General features: G+C 45.1%; 1 protein-coding gene across 10 annotated transcripts in view; it reads left to right on the top strand.

Moving 5' to 3' along the window:
- The window catches only part of GRIN2C (glutamate ionotropic receptor NMDA type subunit 2C), a 35337-nt gene that overhangs the window by 2252 nt on the left and 12485 nt on the right, over positions 1-20600 (top strand). For 2 of the 10 annotated variants that reach the window (XM_056817185.1, XM_056817186.1), the window contains exons 2-7: positions 2350-3289; positions 5123-5721; positions 8078-8192; positions 8843-9063; positions 11548-11716; positions 12350-12503. In XM_056817185.1, coding sequence (XP_056673163.1) covers positions 2876-3289; positions 5123-5721; positions 8078-8192; positions 8843-9063; positions 11548-11716; positions 12350-12503 — 1672 coding nt within the window. In that variant the 5' untranslated portion in view covers positions 2350-2875. The remainder of the gene's footprint in view (positions 1-2349; positions 3290-5122; positions 5722-8077; positions 8193-8842; positions 9064-11547; positions 11717-12349; positions 12504-20600) is intronic. The other 8 variants (XM_056817189.1, XM_056817190.1, XM_056817193.1 and 5 more) reach the window with 6 other exon arrangements.

Here is a 20600-nt window from a genome sequence, read left to right on the forward strand (position 1 = left end):
CCTTCTGGCTTTCCCCCATTCCTGGTTTTTGCCAAGAGCCCCAAAGGTCCGTGACTTTGGGATCTAGTAGTGCTCAGCCCCTATCAGACGGGGTCTGGAGAACTATGGCTGGTGTTTTCTGCTTTGTAATCTCCAAGCTCTAAACTGTTACTAAACAATTTGCGGAGCAAGGAAGAGAACCTAGGGTCTCTGGTTCCCGAAAGTAAGCTCCTGCCAGGACGGCTCATTCTCACTTGGGTTCCAAATCTGTCTAGATCGGACTTCCACCCTCTATTCCCATCCCACCCCCTCCACTCCACTCTTCGTTTTCATACCAGGTAGCCCAGGGCGACTGATGGCTCACGGAAGGAAGAATTCTAATAAGGGGAAGGGGTGAAATGTAGCCCCCAACAACTCGACCCTTCTCCTTTCAGTTGGCCCTCCAATGTCCAACAGGACTTGTTCGGCCTTTAGACTCCTAGCCCTCATCCTCGCCTTTTGCCTGGATGTGTGATTCAGTGCCTGGGAGGACTGAGAGCAAGATGAAAAGGAGCTAGGAGCGGGGAGGGAGCTGGGCTCCGTCTGGGTTTCCTTCCTAACACATCCCATCTCTCTGGGAAAAAGAAAAAAAACAAACAAACAAACAAACCCAACGCTTGGAGATCCTTGTTTGGAGAAGTAACCTCCCTGGAAATGAGGGTGGATTAGGGAACAAGGGTGTATAAATGTGTGTGTGTGCGCGCGTGTGTGTGTGTGTTCGCGCGCGCCCTGGGAGAGGGTCGAGTCCGCAGGTAGCTGTGACGCTAGAGCTTGGGCGGTCTCCGGTTGACCGCCAGGAGGGGCTCAAAGCCACCGCAGCATCGCTTGTGTCCTTGAGCTGCCGGGTGGTTGTGCCCCTCCTCGCCTGCGCCCCTTCCTTCTAAGTGTGGGGTGGGGGTGGGAGCAGTCTGATGTCTTGTTCCCTATGAATTATTTATCACTGGCCTAAAAATACTCCGAACTTCACAGCCTGAGTGTCAAAGATCCCTGCTAGGGGAGTGGGAGGGGGGAGACAAGGGCTGTTGGGAGAGGGACTCGGTGCGGGGATGTATGTAGAAGAATCAGCCCCTAATGGGCTGCTCCCCAAGATATCGAGGCCTTCTTAAGGTCCAAGAATATCGGGGATGGGATGGTGAGAGAGGGAGGGAGAAGGGAAGGATCGTTTGCAAGAAGCTAGTTGTGAAACCTCTGGGTGGGTATTGCAGATGGTACCCGGAGACCCTCCAGGGTGGGCATCTTATGGTGGGCAAGTGAGTGTGACTTGGGTTCTGCCCATTTTCTCTGGGATCTCCTCCCAGCAGTGGGGCCCTTAATTCACTTTTGGGGGGCAGTCATAAAATGGGGGAGAAGCACTTGGAGGCTACAAAGGGTTTTTTTGGGGGGTGTCTATATTAGAATATTGGTTCCCTACTCACTGTGTCACCTAGGCAATAACCACCGGAGTCCTCAATTCCCTCCTATGTGAATGAAGGGAGGGTGTGTAGGCTAGGTTACCTGTAAGGTCCTTAGATTTTAAATCTATGGTTTTATAAAGGGAAGAGAAGGATGAGTAATGGGGGAAGGAGGAAGAATGAGGGGAAAGTCTTGGAGAGCTCTTATAGTTTGGCAAATCTGAGAAAAAAAATGCTTACTAATGAGAAAGAGAGACAGAGGAGGGAGACATTCTAATAGAGACACAGACAAAAGAACAGAGAGACAGTCAGAATTCATGGAAAGACAGAAACAGACCAAGAGAGAATTCTACCTGTTCCTTCTGTTAGATTTACTGTCCCAAAAAAACAATTTTCCCCTTACTCAGCTTACTGGTGCCTGAAACTTTCCTGAAAACAAGACTTGGGGGAAAGAATTGCAAGGAATTGAAGGTATGGAGAAGAGTCACGATTAGATGTCTTACAGTTTGGATACCAGTGAACAGGTTGTCTGAGGGGAGTCTTCCATTATTTGAAAGGTTGTCACATAGAAGCTATATGGCTCTCAAGAGAAGACATAGGACCAAAAATGAATTTCCACTAACTAAAAGTAAGATCTTTGTGGCAATTACAACCATCCAAAAAATAAAAGATCCACTCTTTGTGAGGTAATGAGTTTCCTGTCACTGGAAGTAGTCAAGCAGAGGCTAGATGATAAATCTAGAAATGGATTTGTGCCCTGCATAAGACATTAACTAGAATGACCTCTAAGATTTTTTATTCTTTTCAATCAATATTCTGTGTATAAATGGTAGGTAAACTTCATGGTGTATTAGTATTCACCAGAGTGAATCAACAGCTAAGGGGGTTTTCCTTGTGTTTTGTGGCTCTTTGATCCTACCTAAATCTTTCTTCTCCTCAGGTTCTACTGGTTGTTCCTGTGTTCCTTGCTCCACAAAACCCCTACCTTGATACGAGAATCTCTTCAGGACCCATACCTGACATTTTGTGTCCTTGTCTGTCTTTGCACCATCTCTGTCTGTTTCTTTTGGTCACTGTGTCTTCTTGAGGTATATATATGTGTGTGTTTTCCTCTCCTCTTCTCTCCTTTCTCTCTCTGCTTCTCTCTTTGTCTTCTCTGTATCTGTCTCTCTGTCTCTCTCTGAGACTCTGTATCTATTTCATTGTTTCTGTTTCTCACTGTACACCTCTCTGTGTCTTGTCCCTGTCTGTTTTTCCTCTGCCTCTTTTTCATCTCTGTCTGTTTCCTCTTTGGCTCTCTGTTTCCTTTATCTCTTTCTTTCTGTCGGTCTGTCTTTCCATTCTTTTCAGTGTTTCTCTATCTGTTTGGATGTATCTTTGTTTCTCTTCATCTTTCTCTCTCCATCCATGCTCCTCTGTTTGTCTCTGTCTCTGTTTTATATTTCTACAGGACCTCTCCAGTGGACATGGGTAGAGCCTTGGAACTGGCCCTGCTGCTGACCACCCTCCTAAGCACCTGGGCAGGGGTGGGGCCTGGCCGGGGGAAACAGGCAGTGACAGTAGCAGTGGTGTTTGCCAGCTCTGCACCCCCATTGCAGGCCCAGGCCCAGACCCTGGCCCGTGCCCGCCTCACCCCTCAGAACTTCCTGGACCTGCCCCTGGAGATCCAGCCAATCACTGTGGTGGTCAATGACACCAACCCCAGCACCCTTCTCACCCAGATCTGTGGGCTCCTGGGCTCTGCCCGTGTCCATGGCATTGTTTTTGAGGACAACGTAGGCACTGAGGCTGTGGCACAGATTCTTGACTTCATCTCCTCCCAGACTCACGTACCCATCATCAGCATCAGTGGAGGCTCAGCTGTGGTCCTTACTCCAAAGGTGTTTTGGCATCCCCTTCTGCCCTTGTCACCTTTGCTTGCTAATATCATAGACGCTTGGGCAGGGAATAGGATCTCCAGGAATGGGAAATTTGGAGGGGCAGCAGATTGGGAATCTGGGGTAAGGTGAGGCTGGGAAGGAGTCACAGACATGGAAGTTGGGAAGGTAAAGTTATATTTTGGGGGAGATGGGAATAAAATGCTAGAGGAGGGGTTTGGGGTCCTTTGGGCTGGTTAGAAGATATTTGGAGGAGAGGAAATTGGAGCTGGGAAAAGTGAAGGTTTTGAAGATCAACAGGAAGGCAGAATGGAGGAGATTAGAGTTCACATAGACAAGGATAGAAAAAGTCCAATGACTTCCCCCTTCCATAAGGAGAAATAAGAATGGGTACCAGTCTAAGCTAGAAACAAACTAAATTTATTTCACTACATTCTTATTTTTCTAAAAAAAGTTTTATTGATGTCTTTTTTATATTCCTCCCATATAACAAATAATATTTTAAAGACATGCAATAAAAAGAAAAAAAGGAAAAATATTAGTAAAACCAGTCAATACACTGAAAGCATCTGAAAACATGTGGAATGTATAAAACCACCTCTGCAAAGGCATGTTTGGGAGTGCCCTTTCATAGCCCTTCTTTTGAGCCATCTTTATCTGTTTTTCAATAATTTTCCAACATTAATTTTGTGTGTGTGTGTGGTTGTTCTTTCCATTTATATTGTTCTTGTATATATGGTTCTTCTTGATTCTGCTTACTTCACTGCATCAGTTGCATTCATCACAGTTTTCATTTCTTACTTCACTGTGTTTGGATAAATCAGCATCTCTTTCTACCTACTGAGTTCTCATATTGCACAGAACTAGCCCAATGTCCTTTGCTGGGCCTTGGATACAATTTTTATTCTAAACCTTTCCATTCAATACATTTCCCCAAACCTCCCTTTAATATATATAATCTAGGTCATGTGTTCAAATCTGATCTCATATTCTTCTTAGCTGTGTGATCCTGGGCAAGTCACTTAATCCTCAATGCCCAATTCTTACCACAATTCTGCCTTGGAACCAATATATAGTATTGATTCTAAGATGGAAGGTAAGGGTTTAAAAACATATATATATATATCCTAAATGTTGTTCAGTCACGTTGGTTGTGCCCAAGGAGTTTTCTTGGCAAAGGTATTGAAGTGGTTTGCCATTTCCTTCTCCAACTCATTATAGGTAAGGAAACTGAGGCAAACAGAATCAAGTGACTTGTTCAAGGTCACACACCTAGTAAATGTCAAAAGCTGGAACATATCCTAAATATCCTTAATGACTGTTGTCTGGAACCAGGCTGGGATAGTCTTGTGTCCACTAATATTTACACTATAGAAGGCAGTGAGAATTGGAGAGGAAGAGACAAAGTGGTCGAGGGGCAAGGAAGGATAGAACCTCAGGCAGAGTGTAAATAGGGAAGAAGAGCTGAGTTTCCCCAGGAACTAATGTCCAGGGGGTACACTTCCTCCCATGGGGTCCGCCATGCCTCATGCCTCACAGCCCTATGCTGACTGTGTCTCTTCAGGGGAGACAAACCCTGGGAGAGGATGATGAAGTCATATTGTGGGGTCATAGACAAGTTGAATTTGGTTTATGTGTGTCGGGGAGACTGAAGAAGACAGGCTGCCCCTTCCAATTCTCTGGATTTCTTTCTGGACAGTAGTTCCCCTTTAACTCTTTTTGTTATACCTAGTTACACCTCCGACCTCAGGGCTAGAAAGAGAAAAAGAGTGGCTCTGGGTTCTGGAAGCAGAGAGGGTCTCAGCTCCTTCCCAACTTCCTCTCCCTTCCTGGCAGGAACCAGGCTCATCCTTCTTGCAGCTGGGGGTGTCCATTGAGCAGCAGATACAGGTGATCTTCAAGGTCTTAGAGGAGTATGACTGGAGCTCCTTTGCGGTCATTACCAGCTTCCATCCTGGCTATGCTGTCTTCCTGGAGGGCATCCGCTCATTCACTGAGGCCAGCTACCTGGGCTGGGAATTGCAGGACATCCTCACCCTGGAACTGAGCCCTGGCAGCCCCAGCTCACGAGTCCAGCGCCTTCTACGCCAACTGGATGCTCAAGTGCTGGTGGCATACTGCTCTCGGGAAGAGGCTGAATACCTTTTTGCTGTGGCTGAGGAAGAAGGGCTGGTGGGGCCAGGCTATGTCTGGGTGGTGCCTAGCTTGGCACTGGGCAGCACCGAGGCCCCACCCTCTGTCTTTCCTGTGGGCCTTATCAGTGTAGTGACCGAGAGTTGGCGCCTGAGCCTGCGCCAGAAAGTCCGAGATGGTGTGGCCATAGTGGCCCTGGGAGCCCATGGCTACTTACGGTACCATGGAGACCTGCCAGCCCCTGCTCGTGACTGCCACGCTCCCACTGAACCTGTCAGCCCTGCTGGAGAAGCCTTCTACAGGTAAGCATCCTGTGCCATGTAGGTACCAAAAAGAGAAAAAAAAATGGGGGTGGAGAAGGGTTAATGAGATATATATCAGAATTAGGACTCATTTCCATTTTGATTTGTATCTCATTTGCATCTATTATCCCCTAAATACTCAGGAACCCTTTTTGCCCCGCATCCCACCTTTCTAAGCTCCACTTTGGAGCCCTCTAGTATCTTCTTGTGGGAGAGACTCGTCCTTAATTCCTATCTTGTCTGGGACCTGAGGCAGGCTGGGATAGCCTTGTGTTCACCAATTCTTACACTACAGAAGACTGTGAGAATTGGAGAGAGAGGGGCAGGTGAATTGGTCCAGCTTCAAAAAAAGACTAACAGAGCCCTCATCTGAATTGGCATCACAGGATCTAAGGTTGGAAGGAACATCGTAAATCATCTAGCATACCCTTGAACATGTGCAGGGAGAAGCAGCCCTCTCTCCTGAGTCAGCCTGTTCTGCTTTTGAATAGATGTAATTCCTAAGAAGTTTTTCTTTGCATTAGGCCAAAATCTACTTCTGAAGTTTCTACCTACTTCTGCCCTCTGAAGCCAAGTAGAACAAGTCAATCACTCTTTTGCATCCGCCTTTCAAATACTTGAAGACAGCTGTCTTACCCTATTGGGCAATTAGGTGGCACAGTGGATATAGATTACCAGGCCTGGAGTTAGGAAGACCTGAGTTTAAACGCAGCCTCAGTCATTTACTAGCTGTGTGACCCTGGACAAGTCACTAAATACTATTTGCCTCAGTTTCCTCATCTGTAAAAATGAGCTGGAGAAGGACACAGCAAATCAATCCAGTATCTTTGTTGAGAAAATCTCAAATAGGGTCATAAAAAAACCTGTTATGACTGAACAACAACAATTTTATCCTGTTTGGGTCTTCTCTTTGCCATGCCATTCATCCCAATTAATTCACTTTCAGCATGACATGTTTCCAGTTCTCTCACCAACCTTGGTCACCATTGAAAAGCTGAAGAATAGACAGAAAAGCCTGACGATGTCTCTTTGTTAATGTTTGGTCATTTTAGTCATGTCCAGCACTTCATGACCCCATTTGGAATTTTTTTGGCAAAGATACAGGCATGGTTTGGCGTTTCCTTCTCCAGTTCATTTTACAGATGAGAAAACTGAGGCAAACAGTATTCAGTAACTTCCTCAAGGTCACACACGCACTCAGTAAGTGTCTGAGGCCAGGTTTGAACTCGATCTCCTGACTTCAGGCCTGGGGCTCTATTCATTGTGCCACCTACCTGCCCTTGTCTCTTTGAGACCTTGCCTTTTGAAGTTTAATGACCAGAGACTGAGGATGCTGAGCCTTAAAGAGAGAAGCAATAGAAGGGACATTTCAGTTTTTCAAAAGACTATATATCATGTGGAATGCTGACTAGATTTGCCTCTATTTGGCCCTACTGGGAAGAAGTGGGTAGGAGAAGCGAATAGGAACTGCTGAGAGATTTAAGGCTCTGTGTAACAGAAAATTCCTATTTAGAGTTGTCCAAAATTAGAATGGATAGTATATTAGACTTCCATGGACATCTTCAAGCATGCACTGCATGATCATTTGTTGATAATATAATAGAGAGGATTCTTAGTCAAATATAGTTAGGCTAGTTTGCTTCTGAGGTCCTTTCAAGATATTCTCTTATTTCTTTCTAACCATTTTTCCAACCTCTGTCCTTCTGCAATTGATTTTTTGAACCCAAAGGTAGGGCTTTACATTTAAGCAAGAAATTGACTTCATTTAGCAAAATACAAAGGACTACTTAATGTTTTTCCTTTGAATCTCGGGTGCCTTGCCCAGAGAACCTATAATTAATTAATACTTCTTGAATTGAATATGATTCCTAATAGACTTTATTTTATTAGATTTCACTCACTATTCTAGCTTGGGGTTCTTAGATATTGAATCAGGGACTCAAGTTCACTATAAGTACTGTGTGATGAAGAGATGGAGCTCCCAAGCTAGGGCTCCTATCATTTTAAGGGGATAGGAGGGGAAGTGTTTCCACCTATGAAAAAGGACCCATCACAGACAGATCCATAGGTAGAATGGATAGATGGTCTTTCGAAAAGACCAGGAACAAAAAGTGGCTCAGGAAATAAATACATCACTAAGCCAGACGAAGGGAGATCCTAGATTCAAATCTAGCCTGAGACACATCCTAGCTGGGTGTCCCTGGGCAAGTTATTTAACCCCAATTGCCTAGCCCTTGCCATTCTCCTACTTTGGAACCACTACTTAGTAGTGATTCTAAAAAAGAAGATAAGAATTAAAAATATAAAGAAGCAGCAAAAGATCACCTTCTGTATTGATCCTTCCCTCCTTTGTCAGGCACCTGCTGAACGTGACCTGGGAGCAACGGGATTTCTCCTTCAGTGCTGGAGGGTACTTGGTGAGGCCCACCATGGTGGTGATATCACTCAACCGGCATCGGCTCTGGGAAATGGTGAGAAAGGGAAGGGGAGAGGTTGGGACCTTGAGTTATTCTTTTGCCCACCCCTACTCCTCAGCCTCTGGTTTCTTCAGCCTGGGATATCCGTCTAGTTCTAGTTCACTGAGTCTTAGCTATAAAGTCTCTCATCATTTTCTCTACTCTACCACCCCCTAATTTAAGTTTTATATGTCCCATAACTCTTCCTGAGGTCCTATTAGTGTAGAAATTCTGCATATTACCATCACTAAGCCATAGTTGAGGCCTTTCTTAAAATCCTCTCCCACAAGGCTACTTTTCTTCTCCTACCTGACCTCATCTGAAGGGATACCATCTTTTTCTCAGCTTCCCCAGTCTGTGGATCTCACTGTTTTCATTTTCTCTGGGGTAGATGTAAAGGCAGGGTCAGAGTTCTACTAGGAGCCAATGTGGGCTGTTCCTTGGGCCCAGAGGGAGCTTATCCTGTCTGTGCTTTTCTGGAAGGGGATGATCCAGGTATGCTCCATCCTTGGGACAGCTAGCCCAGTGCCATGATCTCCTGGGGAAATGCCTCTCCCCTTCTTTTGGGAGAAAGTTGTACCATGCTGGCATAAGTACCTTCCAGAGTCCGGAGTGTTAGTGTAGGAAAGAGAAGAGGACCTGGATTGACTCTTATCCCGTCACAGGTGGGGCGCTGGGAGCAGGGCATCATTCACATGAAGTACCCTGTATGGCCCAGATACGGTGCCTACCTGCAGCCAGTAGTTGATAACCGGCACCTGACAGTGGCCACCCTAGAGGAACGACCCTTTGTCATTGTGGAAAGTCCTGATTCCAGTACAGGCGGCTGCATCCCCAACACTGTGCCCTGCCGGAAACAAAGCAACCGCACCGACAGGTTTGGCAGGTGTGTGTGTGTGTGTGTGTGTGTGTGTGTGTGTGCGCGCGCGCCCGCGCAATAAGGGAATTCTTCCTCTCTTCCAAAGGGCCATGAAATACATGCCAAGGTCCTCTGGTGATTTTTCAAAAGCCCAAGTTAGTGTGAATCCAGATGCTTGAACTCCATCCCTCCTGAAGTTATACCCACATTACTCTGGGAAGGGTGGCATTGCCTGGTCTTCTTCTAGTTAGATGGTAAGACCACCAAAACAGCAAGAAGGAGGTTAAGGTTCTAGTTATGGCTCTGCTATATTAATTACTTTGGACAAATCGCTTCTCTGGGTCTCAGTTTTCCCATTTATAAAATGAAGTTTGGGGGGAGGGAGAGAGGAATAATGAGAACTAGATGACCTCCAAGGTCTTTCCAGTCTTAGCATTCTAAATCATAAGAATCATAAGGCTTATGATTTTGAGTTGAAGGCATCTCTTGTGATGTCACTAGAAGGTAAAAATTAGGGATGGAGGCACATTTTTTCCTCCCTTGTCCTTCCCCTCTCCCCAGTGGTCCTTGAAACAAGGTCTTTCACCCTCACACTGGCAGGACTGTTTATACTTGAGCCTATGGCAGGGTCTCATTTCCTCCTGGCTCCACCAGCCCTTAGACTCCCTTCTCCCAACTCCTGCCTTCATCCCCTTCCATTCCCCATCCCCTGGCAGCATCTTAAACAACAGAAAAGGAGGATGTTAGTTCAGAAGACAGCCTTGAGCTCCTGAGATAACGTCAAAGGCCAGACCTTTTCTTATCCCCCAGGCTTACGAGTTTAGCAGTGACCACACTAGCTACACCAGCATAGGCTCTGTGGGTATGGAGGAGTGACCACACCATGCTCCTTCCCCAGGGGCGAGAGAGAGAGACAGAGAGAGAGAGAGAGAGAGAGAGAGAGAGAGACAGAGAGACAGAGAGAGAGACAGAGAGAGAGACAGAGAGAGAGAGAAAGAGAGAAAGGGAGAGAGAGAGAGAGAGAGAGAGAGAGAGAGAGAGAGAGAGAGAGAGAGAGAGAGAGAGAGAGAGAGAGAGAGAAAGAGAGAGTAATCAAAGAATCTGAAACAGGAAGGTACCTTAGAGCTTGTGCAGTTTAATACCTTAATTTTATTTTTTCCAAAATTCTGTTATATAGAAATAAATTTTGCCAGTTGATTTTTGAATTTTTTTAGATTGCTTTTTTGAAATTTTTTTAGAATTCAGGGTTTTTTTCCTTCTCCTCTGTGAGGCAGTGAATAATCTGATATAGGTGATATCAGTACATTCATTTCCATATTATTCATGTCACAATAGAAGACATATGCCACACATCTAATAGAAATCTCCTGAAGGAAATGTAGAAGATGATGTTTTGATCTGCACTCTAACTCCAACAGATCCTTCTTTGGCTGTGGATAGCATGTCCATCATGAGTTTCTTGTGTTAAACTTTAATTTTATTTTTAAATTATTTTATTGGGGCAGCTAGGTAACACAGTAAATAGAGAACCACGCCTGGAGAGGGGAGATCCTGGGTTCAAATCTGGCCTCAGACACTTCCTAGCTGTGTAACCCAGGCAAGTCATTTAACCCTAATGGCCTAGTCCTTTGCCACTCTTCTATCTAAAAATTGATACTAAGACAGAAAGTAAGCGTTTTTTTTTTTAATGTCTTATTGCCACCTCTTTTTAACATTTCTGTCATTTTCAAATAATTGCAGACCTCCTTTCATGCTGACCACGTTTGACAGTATATGTCTCATTCTGTACCAGTAGGTCGCCACCTTTCTGCCTCATGGGAAGCATCCTTGGTCTCTGAAGTCATAATTGGTCACTTCATTGATCAGTTTGCTGATGTTTTCTGCTGCTGTTTTTCTTACACTGTTAGGGTCCTTGTCTAGATTATTCTCCTGGATCAGTTTATTTTCAACATTGATTATTTTAACTCTTTCCAAGTTTCTTATGGCTCAATAATCTTCCATTCGATTCACATATCACAATCTAATCACCATTCCCCTAAATGATGGCAACCCCTTGTTTTCCAGTTTTCTGGTACTGCCAAAAATGCTGCTATGAACATCTTGGTTATATGGGCCCTTTCCTTGGCATTTATGCCTACTGGCAGGTCAAAGGGGATGTACATTTTCATAACTTTTCTGGTATAATTCAATTCGCAACTCCACCAAGAATATTAGAAGACCTATTCTCCCATGGCCCCTCTAGCATTGATTATTTTTTGTCATCTTTGCCAACAATTCTCATTTTATAAAGAAGGAAACTGAGTTTTTGAATGGAAAAAAGTAGTGTGTGTGTGTGTGTGTGTGTGTGTGTGTGTGTGCACATGGACACATTTTGGGTGCTCAGGAGCATGCCTGAGCTACATCAGGATGGACAGGAGGCGGGTGGTAGGACTGACTTGGGGAATGGCCTGAGTCAGAGAATGGGGCTGACCTGAGGTTCTTCTGGCTGGGGTCTATGCTGGGGGGTGGCAGCAGTGATGGCCCCGGGGACTCCTACACCAAACTGTGCTGCAAGGGCTTTTGCATCGACATCCTGAAGAAGCTGGCCAAGGGGGTCAAGTTCTCCTACGACCTGTACCTAGTGACCAATGGCAAGCACGGCAAGAAGGTGCGGGGCATCTGGAACGGCATGATTGGTGAGGTAGGTAAGGCCCTGACTACAGCCCCATTAGTAAGATCCCTGGCACTTCCCTGGCACAGGCAACTCACTTCAATTTAATGTTTCTCTATTAAATACCTACTATGTATAAAATAGTTTTGTGGATACTTTTCCTCCCTTCAATCCAAATTCAATACTTAACCTCTGTTTGTTTCAGTTTCCCCAATTGTAAAATGGGGAAAATAATGGGATCTACCTCCCAGAATTGTGAAGATAAAGAAATATTTGTAAAACATTTAGTACTATGCTTGGCTCATAGTAGGTGCTGTGTGTGTATGTACATATCTAGGTCCATATATATGTACATACATACAGCACCTACTATGTACCACATATATATGCCAGTTATTATTATTATTATTATTGCCTATTGAGTAGGAAGACCAGAGGGCTACCTGCCCCCACAAAATATGGAACGATTGAGCCTGGGTTGGGTGACAGGTTCCCTGTGTGTCGTGATTTCTTCTAGAATCTAATTCATTCTAGCTTGATCCTCACCTTATTGAGGGTTTTTGAGGATGAGCCCAGGCTAAGCACCTGGAATGGGGATGAGGATATGGCTGAGGGCAAGTGTTGGGTACCTGGATCCTTCCCTTCACCACTCCCCTCTCCCAGGTGTACTACAAGCGGGCAGACATGGCCATCGGCTCCCTGACCATCAACGAGGAGCGCTCGGAGATTGTTGACTTCTCCGTGCCCTTCGTGGAGACGGGCATCAGCGTCATGGTGGCCCGGAGCAATGGCACCGTCTCGCCCTCTGCCTTCCTGGGTGAGCTAGGAGTGGAGAGGGAGGGAATCAGGGCTGCCATTTGGGTGCCTGGGAAGGGAATAGTGTTGGGGGAGGGAGAAGGTCTTGAGGAAATCCTTGGCAGCTAATACTGATCATCATGGTGTGGTATGAAGAACACTAGACTTGGAATCTGAGCTCAAAGCCTGACTTTGATGTTTCTACTTGTGTGGCCTTGTCTGAAGTCACTTTAACTCTATGGGCCTCCATTTTCTCATCTGTAAAATTAGGAACTTAGACAAGATCTTAGCCCTGGAGTCCATGAATATGTTTTAGGAAGTCTGTGAAATTAGATAAGAAAAACGATTATTTTTTTTCTGTATTTTCTCTAACCTCTAACTGAAATTTAGTATTTTCCTTAGTTATTTAAAGTTTTTTTTCTTCTGAGAAGGGGTCCATAAGCTTTCCCAGACTTCCAAAGAGAGTCCATAACACAAAAAAAGACAATAATCCTTGGAATAGAGCCGGGGTGGCAAAACTTTTTGAGACTGAGTGCCCAAACTGCATCCTCATGCCGTATGTGAGCCCCCATGCCTCTTACCCCAAACAGAGAAGGGAGGAAGTGTTCCCATTGGGCGACTGGGCAGAATATGGGTGATGAGAGAAATGTCCTCAGATGTGGTGGAGAAGGGGAGGGGAGCAGCCCCCTCTGGCACATGTGCCATAGGTTCACCAACACAGGAATAGAGGATCTCTTAGGTTCCTTCTAGTTCTGTTATTCTGCAACCTTATCATTTCTCAGGGTTGAGAGGAGAATTGGGTCTTTTTCTCAACTTTCAGACTTCTTTCTTTATTCCCTACTATCAGGGCTAGATCCCCTCCTCAAAGTAGGCCAGGGCTTTTCTAGGACCTTGAGGCCTTTTCTTCCCTTGGCTCTACTAGGTTCCTTGAATCTTGTCTACTGGGGTCAGAGAGAGCAGAGTGGGCAGTAGAGTGTCTAGGGGTCAGGAGAGTACTACTTTCTTTCCCCCCAGGCTCCCCAAGAGAAATTGGAATTAGGGCAAGTTCTCTCTCAGGCATCTGGCACACTCAAGTCAGCAAACCTTTTGGGAACAGCTTCTCTGCACAAGAGACTGAGAAGGAGCCTCTTTCCCCCATCTAATCCATCCTTCATGTCACTGCCAGGCCAACAATACTTATGCAAATATAACAGGAGACAGAGCAGCTCTGAAAGCAGTAAGGACACCTGTACATGCTCTGAGCTGTAGGCAAGGCCCTTCCAACACACATTCCCCTCTTGGTAGTCCTTTACAGCTTCCTGAATCCTTTTTAAAACTCCCTTTAGAATATTGCCTCAGACACTTCCCTGTTGTGTGACCCTGGGCAAGTCACTTGACCCCCATTGCCTAGCCCTTACCACTCTTCTGCCTTGGAGCCAATACACAGTATTGATTCCAAGATGGAAGGTAAAGGCTTTAAAAAAAAAACAACACAATAAAACAACTCCCTTTAGAAGGGAAAGAACATGAATCATGCAACCATGGGAAATTTTCTTTAATCAATAAAATTAAATTTTAAAAAATAAAATAAAACTCCCTTTAAGCCCCCTTTTCAATCTCCCTTTAGATTTAGAGCAGGCCCAGCATGCTTTGCCTAGAACCAGCCCATGTGGATGTTTGGGGGGCAAATTCTCTAGAATACATATTGGAGGGGCCCTTCCTCTGACTTGTATAGTACAAGTAACCCGACTGTTCCAAGAAGTGACCCCTCATGAAGGGCTTGGCTTCAGTGGCTACTGGTTGGCTGGCTGACTATAAACTCCAGTCTAGTCCAGGCTAGTGCTCTGGTAGCTCTTCCAACTTTCCAAAGTTCACAGTGTAGTAATCTGGTCCATTTTGTCTCTAATTCTCACCTAGGAGGAATGCCACTGGGTCATAAGAAACATGGGTGGATGAGCTCCGAGCAAAATGGTGGCCTGGATGGGGAGGTTAGGCAGTTTGGGCTTTGCCTATCACTGGTGTCACCTCTCTCCCACCTAGAGGGTCTACAGAAGTTCTTGCCTTGCTGGCTACCAGGGAAGTGAGGTCAATCTCAAGCAGACCTTCCTGTCCCTTTTGTAGGCACATTTGGGTTCTGGTTGGCAGCCAATTAAAAGGCTTTTTGTCTCTGACTGGGAACAGGGTATCGTTGAATACTCTGAATTGGAGGAAGGGTCTCTCTAACACCAGCTCCTAGAGACAAGTCGCCAACCTTCTCTGCAGGCAGAGCCATGCTACCCTCATTGATCAGTCCCCCATGATCCATCAGTCTGACTATCACTCCTCTACAAAACCTTTCATTGGCTCCCTACTGCCTACAGAATCACGGTCAGACTGCTCAGTCCAGTGTATTTAGCTTCAGCCCTCCACAGTCTGGCATTAATCCAGCTTTCCTGCTTTCCCTCCCCGCCGAGGGCTATGCTCCAACCAAATGGAATTGATCTCTGTTCTTGGATCACCTTGTACTTGCCCGTCTCCCTGCTTTGCTCATGCTCTATTCCCTATGCCTCGAATATCCTCCCTCCCTCTCTTTACCTGATGAATCCCTATCCATCTTTTAAAGTCCAACTCCAAAACCACTTCCTCCAGAAAGCCTTTCTTGTTTGTCCAAGTCAGTAATGTCCTTTTCCCACTCAAATGCTATAAAATACTTTTGAAAAATACCCATCTTGGGGCAGCAGGGTGACTCAGAGGATTGAGAACCAGATCTAGAGATGGGAGGTCCTGGGTTCAAATTTGACTTCAGATACTTCCTGGCTGTGTCACCCTGGGCAAGTGACTTAACCCCCATTGCTTAGCCATTACTGCTCTTCTGCCATGGAACCAATATATACTGATTCTAAAAAGGTAAGAATTTAAAACAAAAATCCATCTGATATACTTATGTATTTTAGCTAGCTACAAGGTATTCATGTGATATGCCATTATTGGACTAAGCATATGAGGGCAGCATATATTGGGGAAACTACCTGATGTCTAGTCAAAAAACCTGCTGAATTCAAGCCTAAACCCTTATACTCACAATCTGTTTGATCATGAACATGTCATTTAAACCCCATGCCTCAGTTTCCTTACCTACCTAATGGAACCAGTAAAGCTTGCCTGTTTCATAGGATTGGTGTGAGAAAAGTAACTTATAAGCTTTAAAGTTCTAAAAAATGTATTATTACTATTATTGATTTTTGCAGTATCCATAGGACCCAGTTAGTAAATGTTTGTTAGATTGATTGAATGGAGCAAGTCAGTCAGTCAGTCAGCACTCATTCCTTCATTATTGTTTTGTTTAGTCATTTTTGAGTCATGCCTGACTCTTCATGACCTCTTGTGGGGTTTTCTTGGCAAAGATACTAGAGTGGACTGTATTTTCCATCTCTGGCTCATTTTTTAAAATAAAGAAACTGGGGCAAACAGGGTTAAGTGACTTGCCCAGGGTCACATAGCTAGTAAGTATCTGAGATGGGATTTGAACTCAGGAAGACTCATCTTCCTGACTTTAAGCCTTGCCACCTTGCTGACCTAATCATTCCTTGAACCACCATTCATTAAGTCGTAATTGAGGGCTGGGTAAGGTGCTAAAGGACCCCAAAATGAGAGAAGATCCAGGAACCCAAGTGACCATCTAGTGCCTCTAACACATCAGATAAATGGGCATCCGACCTTGACTCAAGCTTTCACGTTTGAACGGTTCTAATGGTTAGGGAGTTTCTCTTGACTAGGCACATCAGGCTTCTGGGTTTAATTTGTCTTTGCCCAGCTTCTGTTCACTGCCACTTGTTCTGACTATGGTGTTGGACAGAACAAATCTTCTGTTTCCTTTGCCAGATCGTTATGCATATTCCATGACCCTTGGCTGTGCCTCTGTCTACATCTTCTCTCTTGGTGCTGTCATTAGCTCACATGGGTTTAATGATCATCTCTATGCCGAGGGAAGCCCAGACCTCCAGAGGAAGCCCCAATCTCTCTCCTGGGTTGGGGTCCCGTACCCAGGGCTACCTGCCAAGTTTGTTGTCCAACAGATATTTCAAGCTCAATGTTCTCTTCCCTCCCCAAACCATCCCTCTTCCAAACTTCCCCCCAGCCTCTTACAGCCTTCATGTCATTTTCATTCATTCCACATAATAATGAACATTAACATCACCTTTCAAGGTTGTGAGAGCCCATTTTAGAGCCCTGAAAGGTTGTGACTATCACAGATGGGAAAACTGAAGCAGGTCGAGGCGTTGTGACTGGTCCAGGTTCATACAGCTAGCAGGTGTCTAAGATAAGATACGAACTCAGGTCTTCCTAACTCCAGTTCCGCCATTTTTCTACCAATCTATCTGCCTTGGATGTATCTGACTGATTGCCAGATGTTGACTGTTCTTTCTCCTATGACATCTCTCGTACCTGTCTCCTTCTCCCTGCTCATACGGCCACTATCCATGTTTCATATAGACATTTCCATAGGCTTCCAATTGGTTTCCCAGCCTCAGGGTCTCTCTACTTCAATCCAAAGTTGCAATTCTGCTCCTTAAATCTAATTTATGCATGAGTCAAAAGACATCACTAGTGATGTTGTTTTGGTCCTCTGAGTTTGAGGGACAACTAACTGATCTATCTTCCACAAAGCTACCAAAGAGACTTTACTAATGCATGGGTCAGACCACAGCACCACCCTATTCAGTAAACTCCAATGCCTCGCAATTATTTCTGTGATCAAATAGAGATGCCTCAGATAGAGGTATTTAAAAGTCCTTCACTCAAGTCTGGCCTCAGACACTTCCTAGCTGTGTGACCCTGGGCAAGTCACTTAACCCCAACTGCCTATCCCTTACTGCTCTTCTGCCTAGGAACCCATATCAATTCCAAACCAGAAGGTAAGAGGTTTTTTGTTGTTGTTGTTGTTGTTTTTTGTTGTTTGTTTTTTGGGTTTTTTTTTTAAACCCTCACCTTCCATCTTGGAGTCAATACTGTGTATTGGCTCCAAGGCAGAAGAGTGGTAAGGGCTAGGCAATGGGGGTCAAGTGACTTGCCCAGGGTCACATAGCTGGGAAGTGTCTGAGGTCAGATTTGAACCCAGGACCTCCTGTCTCTAGGCTTGGCTCTCAATCCACTGAGCCACCCAGCTGCCCCCATGGTAAGAGGTTTTTAAAAATAAATAAATAAATAAAGTTCTTCGCAGCCCAGCCCTATCCTATCTTTTCAATCTTATTAAACATTGACCCTTTTATGCGTGCTACAGTGGAGCCAAACCAGCTTTCTTCCTGCCCCTCATCTCTGGCACTCCATCTCCCATTACCAAACCTTTGCAATGGTTGTCTCCCACACCAAGAATATATGCCCTCCCATCTCAGCCTCTTAGAATCCCTACTCTCCTTCGAGATTCAGCTCAAATGCCTTTCCTAAGCCCCCTCCCCACCCCAGCTCCTAGTGGTTCCTCCCCACTCCCGAATAGTTTATAATTTTATCATCTCTTCTGGCTAGACCCTAAGGTCTTCAAAGCCACAGATATTTCTCTCCTGCCTAAAGACACGCCTGGATCACCCCATCCTTGAAGAAAACCCTTTGCTTGATCAGACGTCTCCCTGATCCTGTTATCTTATATTTTTTCTCCATCAAACTCCTAGAAAAATCTTCCTATAAGTGTTGCCTATAATCTCTTGCCTCAGCCCCTCGCAGTCTGACCCCAGACCTCACCACTGATCTGAAATCGCCCTCTCCAAGGTTACCTCCCAGTGGTTTCTTAATTGCACATAGCAGGCACTTAAGCTTGTTGGGTTGGATTGGATGGGCATGGTGACTCTATGAAGAATATGCCAGAAGAAGACCAGCTCTGGTAGGTACTATCCCCCAAGGTGGAAAGGCTTCCAGCTCCAGAACTGTGTGTATCTGTTGTTAGTCAAGGACCAGCCCAAGTTTACAGGGGCTGGTCAACAAGAGTTTGGTCAGGGACAGCTAGGTGGCTCAGTAGACCCAGAGCCAGGCTTGGAGATGTTGGGTGGGGGGTTCAAATCTAGCATCAGACACTTCTTAGCTGGGTGGCCCTGGGCAAGTCACTCAACCCCATTTGGAGGAAACCCAGTTTCCTCATTGAAAAAAATGAGCTGGAGAAAGAAAATACATTGTTTTGTATTGGATCCAAGGCAAAAGAAGAGATTTGAACTCAGGAAGACTCATCCTCCTGACTCTAAACCTGGTACTCTATTTTCCTTGCCACAAGGTAATTAAAAAAAAAACAACCCAAAACAAGAGTTTGGTCTTTGGCTTTCCCCCAAGTGTGGGTGGAATTCCCTTCCCAAGGCTCATCTGACCAGCTCATCTTACCCAGCATCTCCTTTGTGTGCACTGGGGGGAGGAGGGGTCGGAGGATAAAAGTTTTGGCATGGCACCGCCCCCTCTCTCTGTTTCCCAGAACTCAGCTGGGGAGCCTGGCTCAGAGCCAGGCAGTGGTCACTTAGGTTAGATTAGGCTTTAATCTGCTTTCTCTAATCTTTGGGGATTATTAATAAAACTCTATGGAAAATAAGAACCTGGAGTTATTGTTATTAATTTAATTTTAAATTTTACACCCATAATAATGAAACTATCTACCAAATTGTGGAGGGGTCTGGAGCTGTGGGAGTCAGGACTATGCTTTCAGGACAGATTGAAGTCAAAGCCCAGAAGACTGAGAGAGAGTTTGAGGTAATAGTGACATATCAAAGGGCTGGATCTGGAGTCAGAGGACCTCAGTTCAAATCTCAGCTTGGCCACTCTTACTTGCCTGAGTGAACTTTGTCACCCAGGCCTCATTTTTCTCATCTATTAAATGAAGGGGTTGGACTCAATGGCCTCTAAGATCTCTAAATCTTTGATCCTCTGATAAATGGAAATATCTAGAAGATATTTAGGATTTTTAGAGATATCCAAATGTTTGCAAAAGAGGTCAGGACTTAAAGTATATATCTATGAGTCATAGCATCATAGAGGCCATAGAGTCCCAACCTCTTCATTTTACAAATTGGGAAACTGAGGCAAAGAAAGGCAAAAAGACTCAGGATCACTCAGCTGACAAATGTCTGAATTGGAATTTAAACCCATATCTTCCTGCCTCTAAGTCCGGTGTTCTAACCACTCTGCCCTGTATCTACCTGGTGGTGACTTTTGGTTCTTTGAGCATAAAAAAGTCTTAATTCCTTATGGAAGGGGGGAAAAAGATGATCAAAGGGTTGAAAATTGTGCCTTGAAAATTGAGTAAGTCAGAGGGCAGAAATGTAGGAAAGACCTGAGAAAGTTTTTCTCCTCTGAGAAGAGAAGGAAGGAGCAGTCAGAGAGGTAGAAGGAAAGTAAAGATATTTAGATATATAAAAGGATTAAGTCAAGAGTGAGAGGATTAGGGGCAGCTAGGTAGCACAGTGGATACAGCCCCAAGTCTGGAGGTGGGAGGACTTGGGTTCAGATTTGATGTCCAATCTGTGTGACCCTGGGCAAATCACTTAACTCCAATTGCCCAGCCCTTACCACTCCTGCCTTGGAACTGATACTTAGTATTGATTCTAAGACAGACAGAAGGTTAGGGTTTTGGTTTTTTTTAAAGAAAAAGACAAAGAAGAAAAGGAGAGTTGGCACAATGCCTCTAGGATACATATCATGAAATGGCATAAGAGGATGAGGAAAACATTTATTTCCTTGGTGATTAGGAGGTCCCTGGTGTCCTTGGAAAGAACAGATTTAATTGGGTAGGAGGCAGGTCAGATTGCAAGGGGTTAAAGAGAGATCAATGGAGGCAAATGGGGACAGATTGCTCCTCTCCTTTTTTATTTTTAACCCTTACCTTCTGTCTTGGAATCAATACTGTGTTTTGGTTCTAAGGCAGAAGAGTGGTAAGGGCTAGGCAATGAGGGTTAAGGGACTTGCCCAGGGTCACACAGCTGGGAAGTGTCTGAGGCTAGATTTGACCTAGAACCTCTCATTTTTAGGCCTGACTCTCAATCCACTGAGCCACCCAGCTGCCCTCCCCCCCCCCATTTGGAGGGGCCCTGTTCTAGAGTAGAGATTGAAAATTCCTGGAAGCCCAAAGGTGCATCCTCCTTGATCTGTAGAGGGAGGAAATACCCCCAGAAACTTCCAAATTCTGGGCATT

The sequence above is a fragment of the Monodelphis domestica genome, chromosome 2 (genome assembly GCF_027887165.1).
Source record: "Monodelphis domestica isolate mMonDom1 chromosome 2, mMonDom1.pri, whole genome shotgun sequence".
NCBI classification, from domain to species: Eukaryota; Metazoa; Chordata; class Mammalia; order Didelphimorphia; family Didelphidae; genus Monodelphis; species Monodelphis domestica.